The sequence below is a fragment of the Denticeps clupeoides genome, chromosome 3 (assembly GCF_900700375.1).
Source record: "Denticeps clupeoides chromosome 3, fDenClu1.1, whole genome shotgun sequence".
Taxonomy (NCBI): Eukaryota; Metazoa; Chordata; class Actinopteri; order Clupeiformes; family Denticipitidae; genus Denticeps; species Denticeps clupeoides.
In genome coordinates this window covers 15,647,586-15,663,110 of record NC_041709.1, presented here as the reverse complement: position 1 = coordinate 15,663,110, position 15,525 = coordinate 15,647,586, and the positions used below count along the sequence as shown (strand labels likewise).

At 42.1% G+C, this 15,525-nt stretch overlaps 3 protein-coding genes across 5 annotated transcripts; 1 reads left to right on the top strand and 2 right to left on the bottom strand.

Annotated features, from left to right (window-relative positions):
* Positions 1 to 4,090: 4,090 nt before the first annotated feature.
* Positions 4,091 to 5,990, bottom strand: LOC114786159 (cholesterol 25-hydroxylase-like protein 2). Its single transcript, XM_028973024.1, has 2 exons — positions 4,874 to 5,990; positions 4,091 to 4,315 (listed from the first exon to the last, which is right to left on the bottom strand). The coding sequence occupies exon 1, from the start codon at positions 5,834 to 5,836 to the stop codon at positions 4,943 to 4,945; it is 894 nt and encodes a 297-aa protein (XP_028828857.1). The 5' UTR covers positions 5,837 to 5,990; the 3' UTR covers positions 4,091 to 4,315; positions 4,874 to 4,942.
* A 558-nt stretch (positions 5,991 to 6,548) lies between these two features.
* Positions 6,549 to 14,595, top strand: s100z (S100 calcium binding protein Z). 3 transcript variants are annotated; one of them, XM_028973026.1, is made up of 4 exons: positions 6,549 to 7,935; positions 8,465 to 8,622; positions 11,096 to 11,265; positions 13,765 to 14,595. In XM_028973026.1, exons 3-4 carry the CDS (start codon positions 11,125 to 11,127, stop codon positions 13,921 to 13,923), a joined length of 300 nt encoding a protein of 99 aa, XP_028828859.1. In that variant the 5' UTR covers positions 6,549 to 7,935; positions 8,465 to 8,622; positions 11,096 to 11,124; the 3' UTR covers positions 13,924 to 14,595. The 3 variants fall into 3 exon arrangements, with proteins under 3 accessions (XP_028828859.1, XP_028828860.1, XP_028828858.1); XM_028973027.1 differs by lacking the exon at positions 6,549 to 7,935 and having other exon boundaries at positions 8,573 to 8,595; XM_028973025.1 differs by lacking the exons at positions 6,549 to 7,935; positions 8,465 to 8,622 and adding an exon at positions 9,904 to 10,708.
* On the bottom strand, positions 6,777 to 8,336 carry LOC114786158 (cholesterol 25-hydroxylase-like protein 2). Its single transcript, XM_028973022.1, has one exon. It carries the CDS (start codon positions 8,241 to 8,243, stop codon positions 7,332 to 7,334), a length of 912 nt encoding a protein of 303 aa, XP_028828855.1. The 5' UTR covers positions 8,244 to 8,336; the 3' UTR covers positions 6,777 to 7,331.
* Positions 14,596 to 15,525: the final 930 nt, after the last annotated feature.

Sequence of the window (15,525 nt, the reverse complement as noted above, 5' to 3'; positions counted from 1 at the left end):
TCTGGTGCGTTCGCCTGTAACTAGTTTAGTCCTGACCTGCCCAGCCCTCCCTCTTTTTCTCTCCTCTATTTTCATTCCTTGTGTTGTTCATCTCGTACACGTCAAACAGGCAGGACGTAGGCCGTGATAGTTTCTCAGACAGCCAGGAGTCAGCTGGGGTGCTTCACTACGCGTCCACAGATTGGAAACCTCTTCTAACGCGCCTGTTTCATGCATTAGTTGAATATATACATTCACTGGAGGTATAAAGGTGTCGTTTTTGGTCTTTTAACCTGCTGTGAGTTGTAGCCCTGAAAGAAGAGGAGAGCACAGTATGCATGAAGAGCCCCATCCTGAACCCTGAAGTTCTCCATGAAAATCTACGAAGGAATTTTTCAGAAGCACATATTATGAGGGCTGATGACCATTTAGCCTTGAGTAATGTTTAATGCCTTTTGTGCACTTTGCCCTTGGCCAAAGATTAACAGCAGCAACACTGGACTACTGCTGCTCTGCCGTTGGGGGCGAATTAAAGCCTTTCTTGTAAAAAAAATAAAAATAAAATGGTCTCCAGGTTAGTAGGGTCTGGTTAGAATGTTGTGGTTCCTCTGTGTGAACCGGCTGAAACAGGAACAGACAGGCTTTTGTTATCGATAGACGCTTAACTCTATCTTCCTGTCTGTCTCTTGCGGTGACAACACCACTAATGGCCCCACAATAAATTGCAGCTTTTTCTTGTCTCCGAATCCGCGTCGGGCAGCCTGTATGGGAGATAAAGTTAAAAATAGATTATAATGCTGCTTTCATGACAGTACTGCATTACTGTGTCTGTCGAAACTGTGAGACAGCTTTTTTTTTTTAAGAGAGAGAGAGAGAGACTGGGAGGGAATGTGTGAGCCACACTTGTTTCCACACACTTCCACTTTTGACAAAACTTGCACTTGCCTGATACACCACAGCAGCACACGGGTATTCAAAAGGCTGCCGAATGCGCCTAGACAGGCCAAACTGGTTTGTCCACCGGCACTGACAATGAAAACAGGTTCCAAGTAACAGAACAAGAAGGAACTATGATTTCTGTTAATGCTCTACACTGTCTTTATTTTTCTCTCTCGTATTTTTACACTCAGATCTTCAATGTGGTCACGGGCCCACAGTTTCAAAAGATGGGGTGGTAGAAGCTTAGTGGGTAACACACTCGACTGTGAACCAGAAGACCCAGGTTCAAACCCCACTTACTACCATTGTGTCCCTGAGCAAGACACCTAACCCTAAGTTGCTCCAGGGAGACTGTCCCTATAACTACTGAATGTAAGTCGCTCTGGATAAGAGAGTCTGATAAATGCCGTAAATGTAAACTAACACCTCAGTGTGGTGCTGTTATTCTTGAACAAGATGCGTGCATCTGCATGTCTTTATTTTTACCGTTGCTATTAATAAACATACTGAGAATGAACATTCAACATAAGTTTAAAAAGAAAATCAAAGATGAAATATATGGCATTTAATACATCTAAGAACAAGCACGTTCATGTGTTTGTGGTGTTAATATCTGTAGATGACCTACACAGGCCTTAACTGGTATTATTTGCCGTAACATTGCAAATAATACAATTGCAAACAGTGATGGAAAAAAAAAGAAAACACATTCACTTTGAAACGACTGAAAGGTTAATGGTTTGTGGTCTGTTATGTCTATTAATAAACAAATGCAGCAAATTTAAAAGTGAAGTGATTGTCACATGTGATACACAGCAGCACAGCACACGGTGCACACAGTGAAATTTGTCCTCTGCATTTAACCCATCACCCTGAGTGAGCAGTGGGCAGCCATGACAGGCGCCCGGGGAGCAGTGTGTGGGGACGGTGCTTTGCTCAGTGGCACCTCAGTAGCACCTTGGCAGATCGGAATTCGAACCGGCCGCTTCCTTAACCGCAAGGCCACCATTGCCCCAAATAGCACAGTGGTTAGAAAGTGAGCTCTAACGGAAAAAGGAAATACTGACTCGTTTGCATGGCATAAAACTATTGTAAGAATCATCTTACAATAAGTTTTGCATTTCACTGAATATTATACTCTTCCCTCAGCAACTACAAATGTTGATTTTATCACTAAACACCAATATGACCAGTAAGATTTATGATCCAAACTGAAAAGTAAAATGATGTTAAATACTGTTATCCCTAGACTGTAGCTCCTCAGCCCAGATTGTGCTAATGTTCATCTAAAGACTGAAGGGTATCCAGGAGTCGGGAGTCAATTTATAGGATATGTGAGATTAGTGCTGCTTGAATTATCTAATCGCAATCGTAATTGCGATGTCAGTCTGTGCGATTACATGAACGCAAAAAACACGATTTATATGATTAGTACATGGATTGAATCGGCAACATATCACTCATTCTCTCAATGTTTGCGAGCTAACTGAAGTCTCACTTCAGTCGAATGTGACGTCGGCGCCATATTGCGAGAGGCTCTGCTGTGGCGTGAAGCATATACATGTCTATGGAGAGAAGTGCATAAAAATGCCTCACTCTTGTGCTGCTTGGAGCTGTACAAACCGCTGTACGCTCCAAACCAAATCCTGGGGGATTACATTTCATAAGTAAGGCTAGACAATTGTTTTGAATATTTTTGACCATTATAAAATCCCGTTTTATAAGTCTTATCCTTAGCTAAGCTAGGCTAAGCTAGCGAAGCTATGCATTCCTGTGTTCAAGTCAGCCTCCAAACAGCGTTTTGGTTAAACGTAAGAACTATAATACGGGATTTTATAATGGCCAAATATAATCAAAACAGTTATTTAGCCTTACCAGGGTTTATCGTTCGACAGTATGTAAAGAGTTTTTTGTGATTATTTAATTTTGTAGAATATTGCATTTTGAAAGCACTGGGCATTTCAAGTTGTTATAAGTAGTTTCACTTTGAAATTAAACATTTCACTATTAATAATTTCTATGCGACTTTTCATTGATATACAAGCAAGTGCCCTTTATCATATCGCAATCACATATCGCAATATTGATCTCAATAATTGCAATATGTCTTTTTTCCCCAAATCGTTCAGCCCTATGTGAGATCTTCCAAAACAGATGGATTAAAATGATTTTGTTCAATGTCTGTTATTTGTTTCCTTCTCTTCATTGTTGAACTGTGCCACTAGCACATCGGGAGATGGGCCAGCCTGATATCAAGACAAGACCAACAGGCTTTTATACCAGCGCTGAGAATGGCTACCACAGCATGGTTACAAATAAACAAATGTACACTTCACAGAGACAGTTTAAGTAGGTCAAGCAAAGTGTCTCAGTCCCAAACTGCTGTAATAAACCTATAACAGCTATAAACCTATATTTCGGTATAATGTATACATTCTGTATGCATTGTATGTTGTCATCATGTGTGTGAAAAATACCCGAAAGAGTTTGTTTACTCTTTTGACATTTATCATTAAAAAATGATTTACAAGCATAGGACTTGCTTTATGTACTGCTATATGTTCAGTACACAAAATGGTGAATTTTTTTTTATTTACTCCTGACACCTAGTGGTGTAGAAAAACAGCTGCATTTTTTATTATTGTAATTATTGTGTGTAATTATTATGACCTTTAACAGTAAGATGAATATGAACTTTTTTTTACCAGAACCACCACATTCCTAAAGATGATAGATTCCTATCTCTTTTTGTGGTGATAAGAACATGCATAATTCAACATGCACAATATCATTGATCTCTTGTTGCTTTTGCATCTTTAAGATTTTTTGTGACTCTGATTGCATGTGGAATACATTTATCAATGATCAGTTTATTAAAGTTGCTTAAAACACATCATGCATTGCATCCTCGTTTCCAATTTCCCAAAAAGCTCTCTGTTTCTACGCCAAAGAAGGAGGCACTCAGTGCAGAACATGGGGGCGAAAGTTTTCCTTTATGTGTTGCTGATAACATGCTTGCTTTTCAGGAATACCAAGCTGTGTGTCTTATTCACTTGTTTCTTGGTCACCTGCCAGTAGCCGCTCTTCAAAGACCGCTGTCTCTGTTGGGTCTTTGTTTCCTTCCAGATGAAGCTCATTGATTAGTGGAGAGTTTTGTAATAGGAGGGGCATATTTAAGCTTAAATAAGCCTGGGCCAGCCAGCTGGCAGTGCCTTCTTCAGAATGAGATGATGATTAATTAACATTGGCACTGCGCATCACACATACATCCTAAAAACAGTGGGCTGAGATGTCTGGCATGGCTGATGATCTGGGACCAGGCTGCTTTCCCCACATTCTCATTGCTCTTCATGTATAGTCAGACACTGGACTGACTCTGGACCTGGTTCATGTTGCTCTGAAAAACAGATCACATATGTTTGAAATGACATTCGTATCAGAGTGTGCAATGACTTGGAATATCTGCAAACACTGTTTGCAGATATCGATAGTTCATCGATAGTTCAGACCTATTAATTTCGATGTTTAACGTCTATATAACGGTTTATGACACCAGTCCAAACGTCTTTCACACTTTTTCTAGACTGTTCTGTTTTCTAGAAGTTTGTTTTATTGTAACTATTTGGCAACACCATTTTGTTCAAAAGGTGAAAAAACATATATGCATAGATTCATTTATATATATATAATTCTTTATTTCTAATATTGACACAGAAATTCACATGAATGTACATCAATTTGACACAGAAAATATATTAATTCTAATATAATAACAGCAATAAAACAGCATTTACAGAAGCAGAAGAAGCAAAACCTGACGGTCAGAGGTCAGAGTAACTAACCTGAGTCGACCTTTCAAGTCTAGAAGAGTACATATAAAGAACAAGGCAGCTTAAAAATACACATTTTTAAAATCAATCACTGGATAAAGAGCTTGAGGCAAGGCTGCACGTACCGAGAAAGAGAGAGAGGAACCTAGAGAAAGGGAAGGGTGGCAAATGGTGAGAAAAATAGCCACTGGCATTCAAGCGGCTTTGTCTTTCTCGCCTTTAAGTGGCACGGAGAGGGTGGGAGAGAACGATGTGCCCCCCAGCCAGTCCCAGTGAGAGAAAAAGGGAGCAAAGTTTGTACCGGGCTTCTGATGGTGGACATCATGTTTCGGCGCGCCGCCCCACAGACCGAACGGCACAAGGTTGTGCATCGCCCAGGGGAAGTCGTAGCCACAGTGGTCCTCGGTCGACACCCAGATGTTGAAGACCATGAAGCCCCAGGTGGTGAGGCAGTGGCACTGGAGCAGCACGGGGTCCACGGTGGTCCAGAAGCCCACGCTGAAAAGCTCCCAGCCGGACAAGTACTGCGTGACCAGGCTGAAGGACTCGGGGTACTGGTGGTGCACCGCGTGGAAGGTGCGGTACAGCCAGCCCACGCGGTGGTGCAGCAGGTGCCACAGGTAGTACTGGAAGTCGAAGATGATGGTGCAGCCGAGGATGCCGAGCAAGAAGTTGGTGAGAGACGGGGCTTCCCGAGGCATCGGGATCGGGGGTCTCCACAGCCACTGTGCCACCGCTGCTGGGAAGATGTACACCAGGTGGTTGTAGGTGGTGAGACCCAGGGTCTTCCAGATGCTGGCCCACGCGATGGGCTTGTCCGGGCGGATCTTGTACTTGTTAATGCTGGGCCAGGTGGGCGCCAGGATGTCCAGGACGGTGTAGAGAGCCACCAGGATAAGGTAGGTGAGGACAGACAAGACCACCGGGAAGAGAGGCGAGCGCAGCGTGCTCTCGTAGTTTTGGTGCAAGTAATCCCACGCAGGTTGCAAGATTGAGTCCTCTGGCAATTGCAGACTCCCATTAGTCATGTCCCAGACCTTGCACACTACTCGATTCAAGCTGCCAATATTCATAACTACCACGCACATCCTTTCACGACCCGTTTGCCAATTCCGAAGGCTCTGCAACAGATATGAGAAGCTGTCAAGGATTGCAGTGGATGCTTTTAACCTGCAAATGCATTCAGGAATTTCAAATTATCTGGATTTCAATGCACGGCACAGGACTGACAGCTTTTTTTCTTCTCCCTCTTCTCTCCTTAATTAAGTGTAAGCGCCACCTCCTCTTCTGTGTGGCGTTAGGAAGCGGAGAAGACTCTGCCTCTGTGTGTGAAGGCCCCTTTTATCGGCAGAGGCAAGAAGAAACGTAGCCAGCGACAGAGGGCTCCGATCACAGCAGCCTCACATATCTGACCCAAATATGAGATGGGTTGGGTCGGAATGAGGGTACACATACTAAGAAGGAAAATCATACTAACGAGGAAAGTCATTCTCATTCATTTCATGAACAATATCTGTTAAATTAATTCAAATTAATTTAACGGATATTGATTCATGATAAATATCAAAATGAATAAATCATTTATGATGTCTTCCAGAGTTTCAGTGTATAGCTAATTAATTCTATAGTCTTGCACTGACACCAGTTGCATGAGCACAGGAACAGAATGCTTTTACATAAGCGAAGAAAGCCATTGCATACATCATTCAATACAGAACTGAACCTTCCCCTTTCTGTTTTTTTTTTACATGAGCAGCAGATAAAGCAAATGCATTCAAAGGCTTGCCTCAGAAATGAAAGGCATAAAAGCACCAGAAGTGTTATTTTCCCGCACATTTCCTACTGTGTGAGTGTGTGTTGTGGGTTATGTAAATGAATTACATTCTTCCTGCTACCCCCCACTCTTGCACATATGATTCATGTGTAATAAATCATTGGAAGCTGTCAGGGATATGGTGGCTTTCAAAGCTTCTTTTATTATTTTATTCTGATAGAGTTGGCCCACAACACTGGCAGCATGCGAATCAAAAAAGTTATTTGTTTTATTTATTTATTTATTTATTTTTTTTTACACTGTGTAACAAAAGAACAAAGTCATTCACAGGCCGCGTAACCACAGTAATAGCACAGATGACTTACAACAATGTCATTTTTGATCCAAATTATTATTGTACAAGCCACATCAACATGAGTAAAGAGGTCTGAACACAATGGGCAAAATTAGCATAATTCTTATTTCATTCTTTGTGCGGATTATTTTTGATTGTTTAAATAGCACAGTTTTACCATAAGAGGAAGTGCACTAGGGCATGGGGCTTCTTTGCTTTTAAATGCTATTAACAAAAACATAATAAAAAATTATGCTCTTGGTGACATAAATAATTACACAGTAAACAAATTGGGTAGCTGCATCTTCAAGATGCAGGTTGCTACCAAAAACAACCTTACGCTTGTGAACAAGCCCCATGCCTGGCACTGAGCTTAGCACCGGTTCAAAAGTAGTCCCAGAATTGACACGACAATTACAGGTTCACCGAGGACACTGCCAATTCCTCACGAGAGGTCATGAATTCTGTCTGCTCTTTATATGGCACCTTTTGAGCTGGCAGATTTCGCTATTGTCTCCTTTGTTCTTCTAGAGCCTGAAGACAGGCGGGCGACTGACCCACTGCCCACCAACCAATCCCAATGTGAGAAGTAAGGTGCGAAGTTTGTGCTAGGCTTCTGGTGGTGGATGTCGTGTTTTACTGGTCCACCCCATAGTCCTAGAGGCACGAGGTGATGCAGAGCCCAGGGGAAATCGTAGCCGCTGTGGTCATCCACCGAGGCCACAACGTTGAGGACCATGAAGATGTAACCAGTCAGGGGGTGGCAGCATAACAGCACCGGGTCCACTGTGGTCCAGAAGCCCAAGCTGATCAGCTCCCAGGCCGACATGTACTGCGTGACCCAGCTGAAGGGTCGGGAGAACTCGTGGTGCAACGAATGGAACAGGACATACAGCCATTTTGACCTGTGGTGCACCAGGTGCCACAGGAAGTACTGGAAGTCAAAGAGCAACAGACAGCCCAATAAACCCAATAGGAGCTCACTCAGACCTGGCGCGTCCTTCGGCAGAGGCAGAGGGGGTCTCCAGTACCACTGGGCCAGGGAGGCAGGGAACACCAGCACCATGTGATAATACAGGGTAAGTCCCAAGGCCTTCACCACATCGGTCTTCTTGATGGGCCGCTCCGAATGGATACGGTAGCAGTTTGTACCTGGGAACACACTGCTGAGCACATCCACCGCCGAGTAGAAGAGGCAGGAGAGGAAGTAGGTCGAGACAGAGAGGTAAACGGGCAGGAGGGGGGACCGGAGTGTGTCCTGGTGGTTGCTACGGAGATAGTCCCACGCTGGTTGAAGGAGAGAGCGCTCTGGCCCGCCGTACGTCATCCCGACGCCCACATCTTCGCAGTTGTCCCCCAGGGACTTGGCAACATTAAGCCTCTCCATATGAGCTCATGCAGGACATAGGACTCGATCTGATGCTTGATGCTCGCACTCCAGATTAAAGTGGATGGCCAGCCTTTGTATATGAACCCTCTAAAACCCTGCTCTTATGTAATGCTGTTGTGTTTCAGCATTCAACACCAACCCTGAAGAAAGAGCTACTTTACTCAATGCCATTACAACATAACCATATAAGCAAAACAGTTTCTTCCTCTCATTTGCAGAAACCACACCATTTAAGGCTCTGCAGTTTGGATACAGTGTGGAACCTAACAGAAAATCCAGTCTGATCATTAAATATTTATACCTGCCTCAGCACATATGAAAAGTTCCTTTTTGAACCTCTAGGTGTCAGGCAAGTACCACTTCAAAACAGACCAAGGTCAGTGCTGAGGCGTTTTAATTTTCAATATAGTTATTGGAAGATGAGATATTAGTCCTGTGTTATTTCTGTTATTTAGCTTTTCTTATGTGTGTGTGTGTGTGTGTGTGTGTGTGTTACTCTGTATCAAGACTATGTGCATCTATAAAATGCGTTGTATCTGTGTAATACTGAAAAAGTGTAAATCATATGTGCTGTGTTCTAACAACTATATCAAGTAAAAGCATTAAAAGGCATCAGTTGTGCATAATTATGCAATGTGTAATGCATGCTTTTTGCTGAAGGCCCTGTCCATGTGGGTGGTGTACGGATCCACATAACTGTTTAACATGTGTAGGGAGGTCATAAGAAACTTCACTTTGAAGGCGCCTGCCAAGGTTACAGAAAGGGCTTGGAAGGCACTGAAAGGAAGAAATGTTGGCTTGGGCTGTGATTAGGAAATCATAACTGCTGTGCTACAATGGGTTGCTATTGCAACGATGTCTGCTGTCTAACTATCACCATTTTTGGATTTTATTTGAAACGGTAAGGATGTTGTAGCTCATTGGGGTGTGTGTGTTTCTGGCAAGACTGACAGGTGTAGCGTGTGCTTGTGTGAGTGTATTTCATGCACATGAATGCACAAATGTGTTTCCTAATCAATTTTGACCCCCAGCCTGCAATCATGTAGCAAGTGGAAAGTGGGCTGAAAGCAGTGTGTGTGGCTTCACGGGCGGCTGAGCCGGAGATCTCAGCACATCTGGGATCCCGACAGTGCGTTTCAGTGTTGCCTCAGCGTCATGAGGCACAGGCACTACGGTTTCATCATCCTAATGAGTGGAAAGCACTATGTGTCTGGAAGGGGAAGGAGATGGAGGTGGGGGAGGCGGAGACGGGCACACTCCCTCACACACATACACACCTAATGCACACCTGATATCCCTCCCTCAGGTAAAGGCCATGGGCAATAGAGAGACAAATATAGCCGCATTTTCCAGAGAAAGCCTCTGTGCCATAGAACTACATCCTGAGCTAAGAAACCTTGTTATTTTACTCTATGTACAGAGTAGGAGAGTTAAAGTTGACACATTTTAAGCTGGCTGTGAACGCACTGTGAGATGTGGCCTGCCATAGGAGGAGCATTTCAAGTTCAGCTTTAATTGTTCACACATCTGAAAGTGAAGTGATTGTCACATGTGATACACCGCAGCCCAGCACACGGTGCACACAGTGAAATTTGTCCTCTGCATTTAACCCATCACCCTGAGTGAGCAGTAGGCAGCCATGACAGGCGTGGGGACACACACTGCTTTGCTCAGTGGCACCTCAGTGGCACCTCGGCGGATTGGGATTCGAACTGGCAACCTTCTGATTGCGGGGTTGCTTCCTTAACCCCTTAACCCTTAACCCTGCTTCCCTAGACCACCACTCCCCTGTACATCTAGGGGCAAGGCAAAGTTCTAACAAGAGAAAGTGGCCATAAATCTAAGACACATTGAGGATGAATTAAGGAAGGATGATGTCAGATGAGACTTAGAAACAAGTACATGTTAAGAAGCCTAACTGCTGAACTTTGGACTAAATGTAATATGATATACATTTATATTCTTTGTGAGCAAAGCCGAATAATATTTTATATTTTAAATTCAATCTAGGGCTGTATGTCTCGAATAATTTATTTATGCTGTACATAAATTCATAAACTTAAATCATACATATTAAACCAGAACGGGCTGTAAAATTGAAACATTTATGCTTTATGGTTATAGGTGCAATCTATGTAATTATTATTAATGGTTAATCTGCAATGCAGCCTACTGAGACCACGGAAAAATAAGGTCTGATGATGGCACCAGGCCTCGCTCTCCTAGCTGAGACAAATTCATAATCCTGGCCATGCCACATGGGAGCGTAATGCGTAATGTTGCAGGTGCATGTTTTCCACCTCACATTTTGATTAACACAATGTTACCATGGGCCCTTCACCTTGAGGAATTAATTATCATGACGGAGGTAGTAGGATGGCCTTTCGATGCCTCGCGTCTCTTCATAAACAATTAAGCTCACAGGCCTCCAAGCTTCCATATCCGCACAGGTCTCTCATCAGGTAAGTTGTTTCTCCCTGTGTGCTGCAACTTCTAATTTGCTTTACACAAGAGATGTCAGGATCAATTTCTAATTTGCTTTACACAAGAGTAGTCAAGTCTGGTTTGGTCTTGGTTTCTTTGGTATATAGTTCTTAAATATGTTTATTTTGTGAATCATCATTTGTATATGTTTCACTGGATTTTTGGATATTCTGCTAGAAACTGGCAACTGGTATTGAAAACAATCCAATCTTTATTAGGATGCCATTTGTGGTTTAAATGCTTTTACTATAGCCTAATAACCAGAATAAATTGAATTTAGTCAGTGTTATGCAAGTGCGACCCATTTAGACATTTTTAGTTGAATTGGTATGCTGTTTTTACGTCAAATCTCTGTGATGTCCCAGGTTGTCAGTGTCAGTGAACCACAGCCACCATGCCGAGCAAACTGGAGGGAGCAATGGACGCTCTAATTACCGTTTTCCACAACTATTCTGGGAACGAGGGCGACAAATATAAACTGAACAAGGGCGAGCTCAAGGAGCTTCTCAACTGCGAGCTCACCGACTTCCTCATGGTAAGAGTTCCGGAGGTGAACGACTTCGTAACACTAACTACAGCCAAGTTTCAGCTCATCTAGATGCACTGAACTAAAGTTAGATGTCTGCAATTGCAGCTCATTATCATAATTGTTTTCACCAATTCATCCAACCTGAATATTTAGGGCAGGCAAAATAACAATCAGCCTGCCAGATGTTGTTTGCTGCATTTAATCACCAGCACCACCAACATGTCATTTCGTGTGTGTTGGAGTCAACTGAGCTGCCTCTGCATGCCAAGTCTTTAAAGCAGAATTTATGAACTTATTAATCTAACTGACTGCTTTTTGAACCAGTGATAACAGAATGAGACCTCACCATTTTGCAGATCTGAGAAAAGAGATTAGGGACAGTACTTCTGATCAGTGAACTGTGAATAAGTCAACATAATTTTTTGCATTATTATTTAAATGTAAGTGTAAATGTGTTATAAGCATTTGTGTTCATTATGTCTTTATGCTAAGCCATTTTATAGATTGTATATATAATTGATTATATTGAGCTACTTTTTGTGAATGATGGCTTTCATCACTACAGATTCAGTACCTTTCAATGCACAATCACTGATAAAGGCAGGCTTTGGAGTTTCTTTAAAGGCTTAGGCTTCAATTTAAGTTTCAATGTGTTGTTAATGCCATGTTATGGCATTGGCAGACTTATGTAGCACCTTGCAAACATCTGAATCATTCATTCAGCCCCGCTTGGGCTCATTCGTATTCTGCGTTTCAGCTCACGTCATTGGTAGGGCGATAGCGTTCTCACCCTCCTCTGATGTTCTCCTATGGGGGGTGAACACGCTAAACTGTAGAAAGTGCCAGAGTGACAAATTATCTGTGTGTGTACATGAGAATATGGATAGGTAGAGGTGCAGTGTGTGTGTGTGTGTGTGTGTGTGTGTGTGTGTGTGTGTGTAAAAAGCTTCCTCTCAGCAGCTGTGTTTTTATTATCAAGGGAAATTGTTGTTTAGTAGCCTTGCACTTGCTCTTCCCTTCTCTCTCTCTTCCTCTCCTCCTTCTCATACAGTACAGGCCAATAGTTTGGACGCACCTTCTCATTCAATGTGTTTCCTTTTTTTTTCATGACCATTTACATTGGTAGATTCTCACTGAAGGCATCAAAACTATGAATGAACACACGTGGAGTTATGTACTTGAGAATGAGAAGGTGCGTCCAAACTTTTGGCCTGTACTGTATGTGTTTGCTACTTTTTGATCAGTCTCTGTCAGATGTCCAAAACTCTTTACTTTTCCAGCTAAAGCTGGAATTCACACCTTTTCTACTTTTCTAATGCACATGCACCCCATTCCCTTCCACTGAAGCTCAGGTCCATTGAACACATCGCTAACAACATTCAAATCATTGTTTAAATTCCTGCCTGTCACTCAGGGCGATTGGCTCAATTTGCTCGGTGACGTAAATCTCGGATGTACGCCTCTGGGTTCGGGGCTGGTGTCAGAAAAGTCATTAAGACCCAAGGATCAGCTGTGCCATGCAAACCCCAGGGGTTAAACCCCTGGATTATTTTTGTCCGGCTGGCAAGATGAAAGCCCATTACTGGCAGAACTTGTGAGGCCGTGGGATCTGATGGAATTGCGTTCATGGATCATTAGGCACGCGCGTCACTTCGAGCCTCTCCGGACCGCTCGTTACAATCTGCGGGAGGCCGTGCTGGAGGTGGGGTGTCAGTGGGACAGTAAATCTTGGTGGTTGTGTTGTGCTTGGTTTACCACTACAGGCAGTTGTCTGCTTTTCCAAATGGAAGAGGAACTGACTCATAATTGATGTCTACTGACTGGGGGGAACATATTTGTCTTCCTGCCAGAGAGGTCTGATCGATAGGTGACGAGAAGCATGAGTGCAGCCAATCTTCCAGGTCTACGCAAAATGTCCTTCACATACTCAACAAAATAAAAATGTTAGAAGTGCCTCCTGAGACCAGAATAAGTCCATTTTGAAAATAAGTATATCTGTATCACATGCTAAAAATGTTGTACCACTGGAAAGAATTCATTGCGTTTGATGAGTAATATATAGCAGTACCAGCATTCAAGCAAGATGCCATTTCCTTGTAAAGCAATTTCAGTCACAATTCTTTAAAAACTGAGATCAGAGGGGGTTGCCAGAACACGGACATGCCCTAATGAACCCAAATGAATGAAATCCAGGCCTCACGGGTCCTTTGTGATGATTCATGTCATTTCCCATCATCATGCCAACTCTCCGGATCCCCGTCAATTCCCGTCTCCAGCTTGCCTGATTGCCACTGTTGCCACACACAGAAGCTACCCTGCTGTTCCTTGACCTATTCATTTTGTATTGGTAGTGGTTGGGCCTCGTGCCCATGTAAATTTTGCTATGGCATTTCTTAAATGTATATAGAAAATTGTATTACTTCATAATTTTTACATTAATTTACAAGAATAAACATTTTGGGTTTGTCACATGTAAATCTTGTCTGTATTTGTGTGTGTTTCCAGTCTCAGAAGGATCCAATGTTGGTGGAGAAGATTATGAACGATTTAGACTCCAACAAAGACAATGAGGTGGACTTCAATGAGTTTGTGGTTTTGGTGGCGGCGCTTACTGTGGCCTGTAATGACTTTTTCCAGGAACAACAGAAAAAGAAAGCTAAGTAGGCTGTTGCAGAGTCAAAATATGGCAACATGATGAAAATCGTCATAAAATCATTAAACTATTATAGTTAAACTACTGCTCTACAATTCACTTGTCAAATCATTATGTGTCAACCTTCTGACCATATAATTTTTTATTCAATGCAAATTTTGGAATGCAATATTCATATATTTTAGTTGACTGTTTAAAAATATAATACAATATAAAATGTAGAAGAATGTATGCTAGAATACATGTCATTTCCCATCCCATTCCCAAGTAAAATTTACACCAGAAATAGTTTAGCAAGGCAATTCTTAGATTTTATGATTGCAACACACCCTTTTTTTATTATTATTATGTATTTTGAGTGCGTCTATCATGAGATCACTGCTCTTACTATAGAAACATCCTAGTTTTACACTCTGTCCACTGTGCTAGTTTTTTTAACTTTCATTCTTTATTAACTGTACTGTACTGCTGGTACAAGTTCTGTATTAGGGCTAACTCAATGACACTCATTCGGGTCCCTCTGTACATTCAACTTTTATTCCTCTGCACCTCGGTGTGATATTGTCTGTGTGTCTGTCTCGATATGCTCCAGTGTATGCTGTACATGTGTTCACATCCGTTCTGTACCCTGCTATCTCTGTATGTCTGAAATAAACAGCTCCTTTGTGCAAGTGACCAGTCCAGACAGTTTCACCACAAGTCTTAATTTTTGTTCCTTTAGTGTGATTAATCATGAATGGGCAGATAATTTTTCAACAAATGCCAATGACTGGTTCTAATTTTTTCCGATGGCTTGAATTGTATCAATCAGAATCGCATTGTGATTTTATTACATCTCAAGAAAATTATGAATGTCTGGAAATCAATTGATTAGGCTTTTCTGAACCAGTGGAATGAGACTGGTCTGGTTTTGTTTTTAATGACAGTATCATCCTGGCTGTACATTAAATGACATATTTTAGAAAACATGAAGACTGTGCCAGCCTGATAAACTGACATAACCTTGTTATGTTAAAAAAATGATCATTTAACAGGCACCTAAATGTGCACTGAATATTGTGATGTTGTGCATTAAAGTGTGATGAATTTAGTTGTATAAAATGACAATTTCTCGAATTATGTAATGAAAATAAACAACTCAGCAGGAGACTATGTAATTAAATCTTTTTAGAAATTAGCACACCATAAAATATGAGAGATTCTCACTGCATTTTCCTGTTGTGCGCTGGACTGAAAAATAGAATTAATGAATTTGACAGTCTGTTATTTCTGCCGCCAGAGCTCTGCAGTGTGCCAGGGTGACAGCGCACATAAATATCTAATTTCATGACCTTACAGGAAACACAGAGGAAACAGGGTATTTAACATCAAGGGGCTTCAGCACTTGATTGAATATGATCCTTTTTTTTTCATGTGTTTTTTATGGGCAACGTTTCATTTTTCTGTGTGTGTGTGTGTGTGTGTGTGTGTGATGCACAGTGACTCATTCCAAAAACACACCAGTCAAATAACCCCCCCCCCCAACTATGCATGGCAGCCCCCCAGCTGATAAGGTGTTTGTGCATTTGTGTGTATCTCGTTGTGGAAAGATATCCGGAGTCCATTACAGATAA

Coding starts and splice junctions, on each gene's coding strand:
- LOC114786158 (XM_028973022.1), bottom strand. CDS start 8,243: ATGGAGAGGCTTAATGTTGCCAAGTCCCTGGGGGACAACTGCGAAGAT.
- s100z (XM_028973026.1), top strand. CDS start 11,125: ATGCCGAGCAAACTGGAGGGAGCAATGGACGCTCTAATTACCGTTTTC. Junction 11,266..13,764: donor AGCTCACCGACTTCCTCATG/GTAAGAGTTCCG, acceptor GTGTGTTTCCAG/TCTCAGAAGGATCCAATGTT.
- LOC114786159 (XM_028973024.1), bottom strand. CDS start 5,836: ATGTGCGTGGTAGTTATGAATATTGGCAGCTTGAATCGAGTAGTGTGC.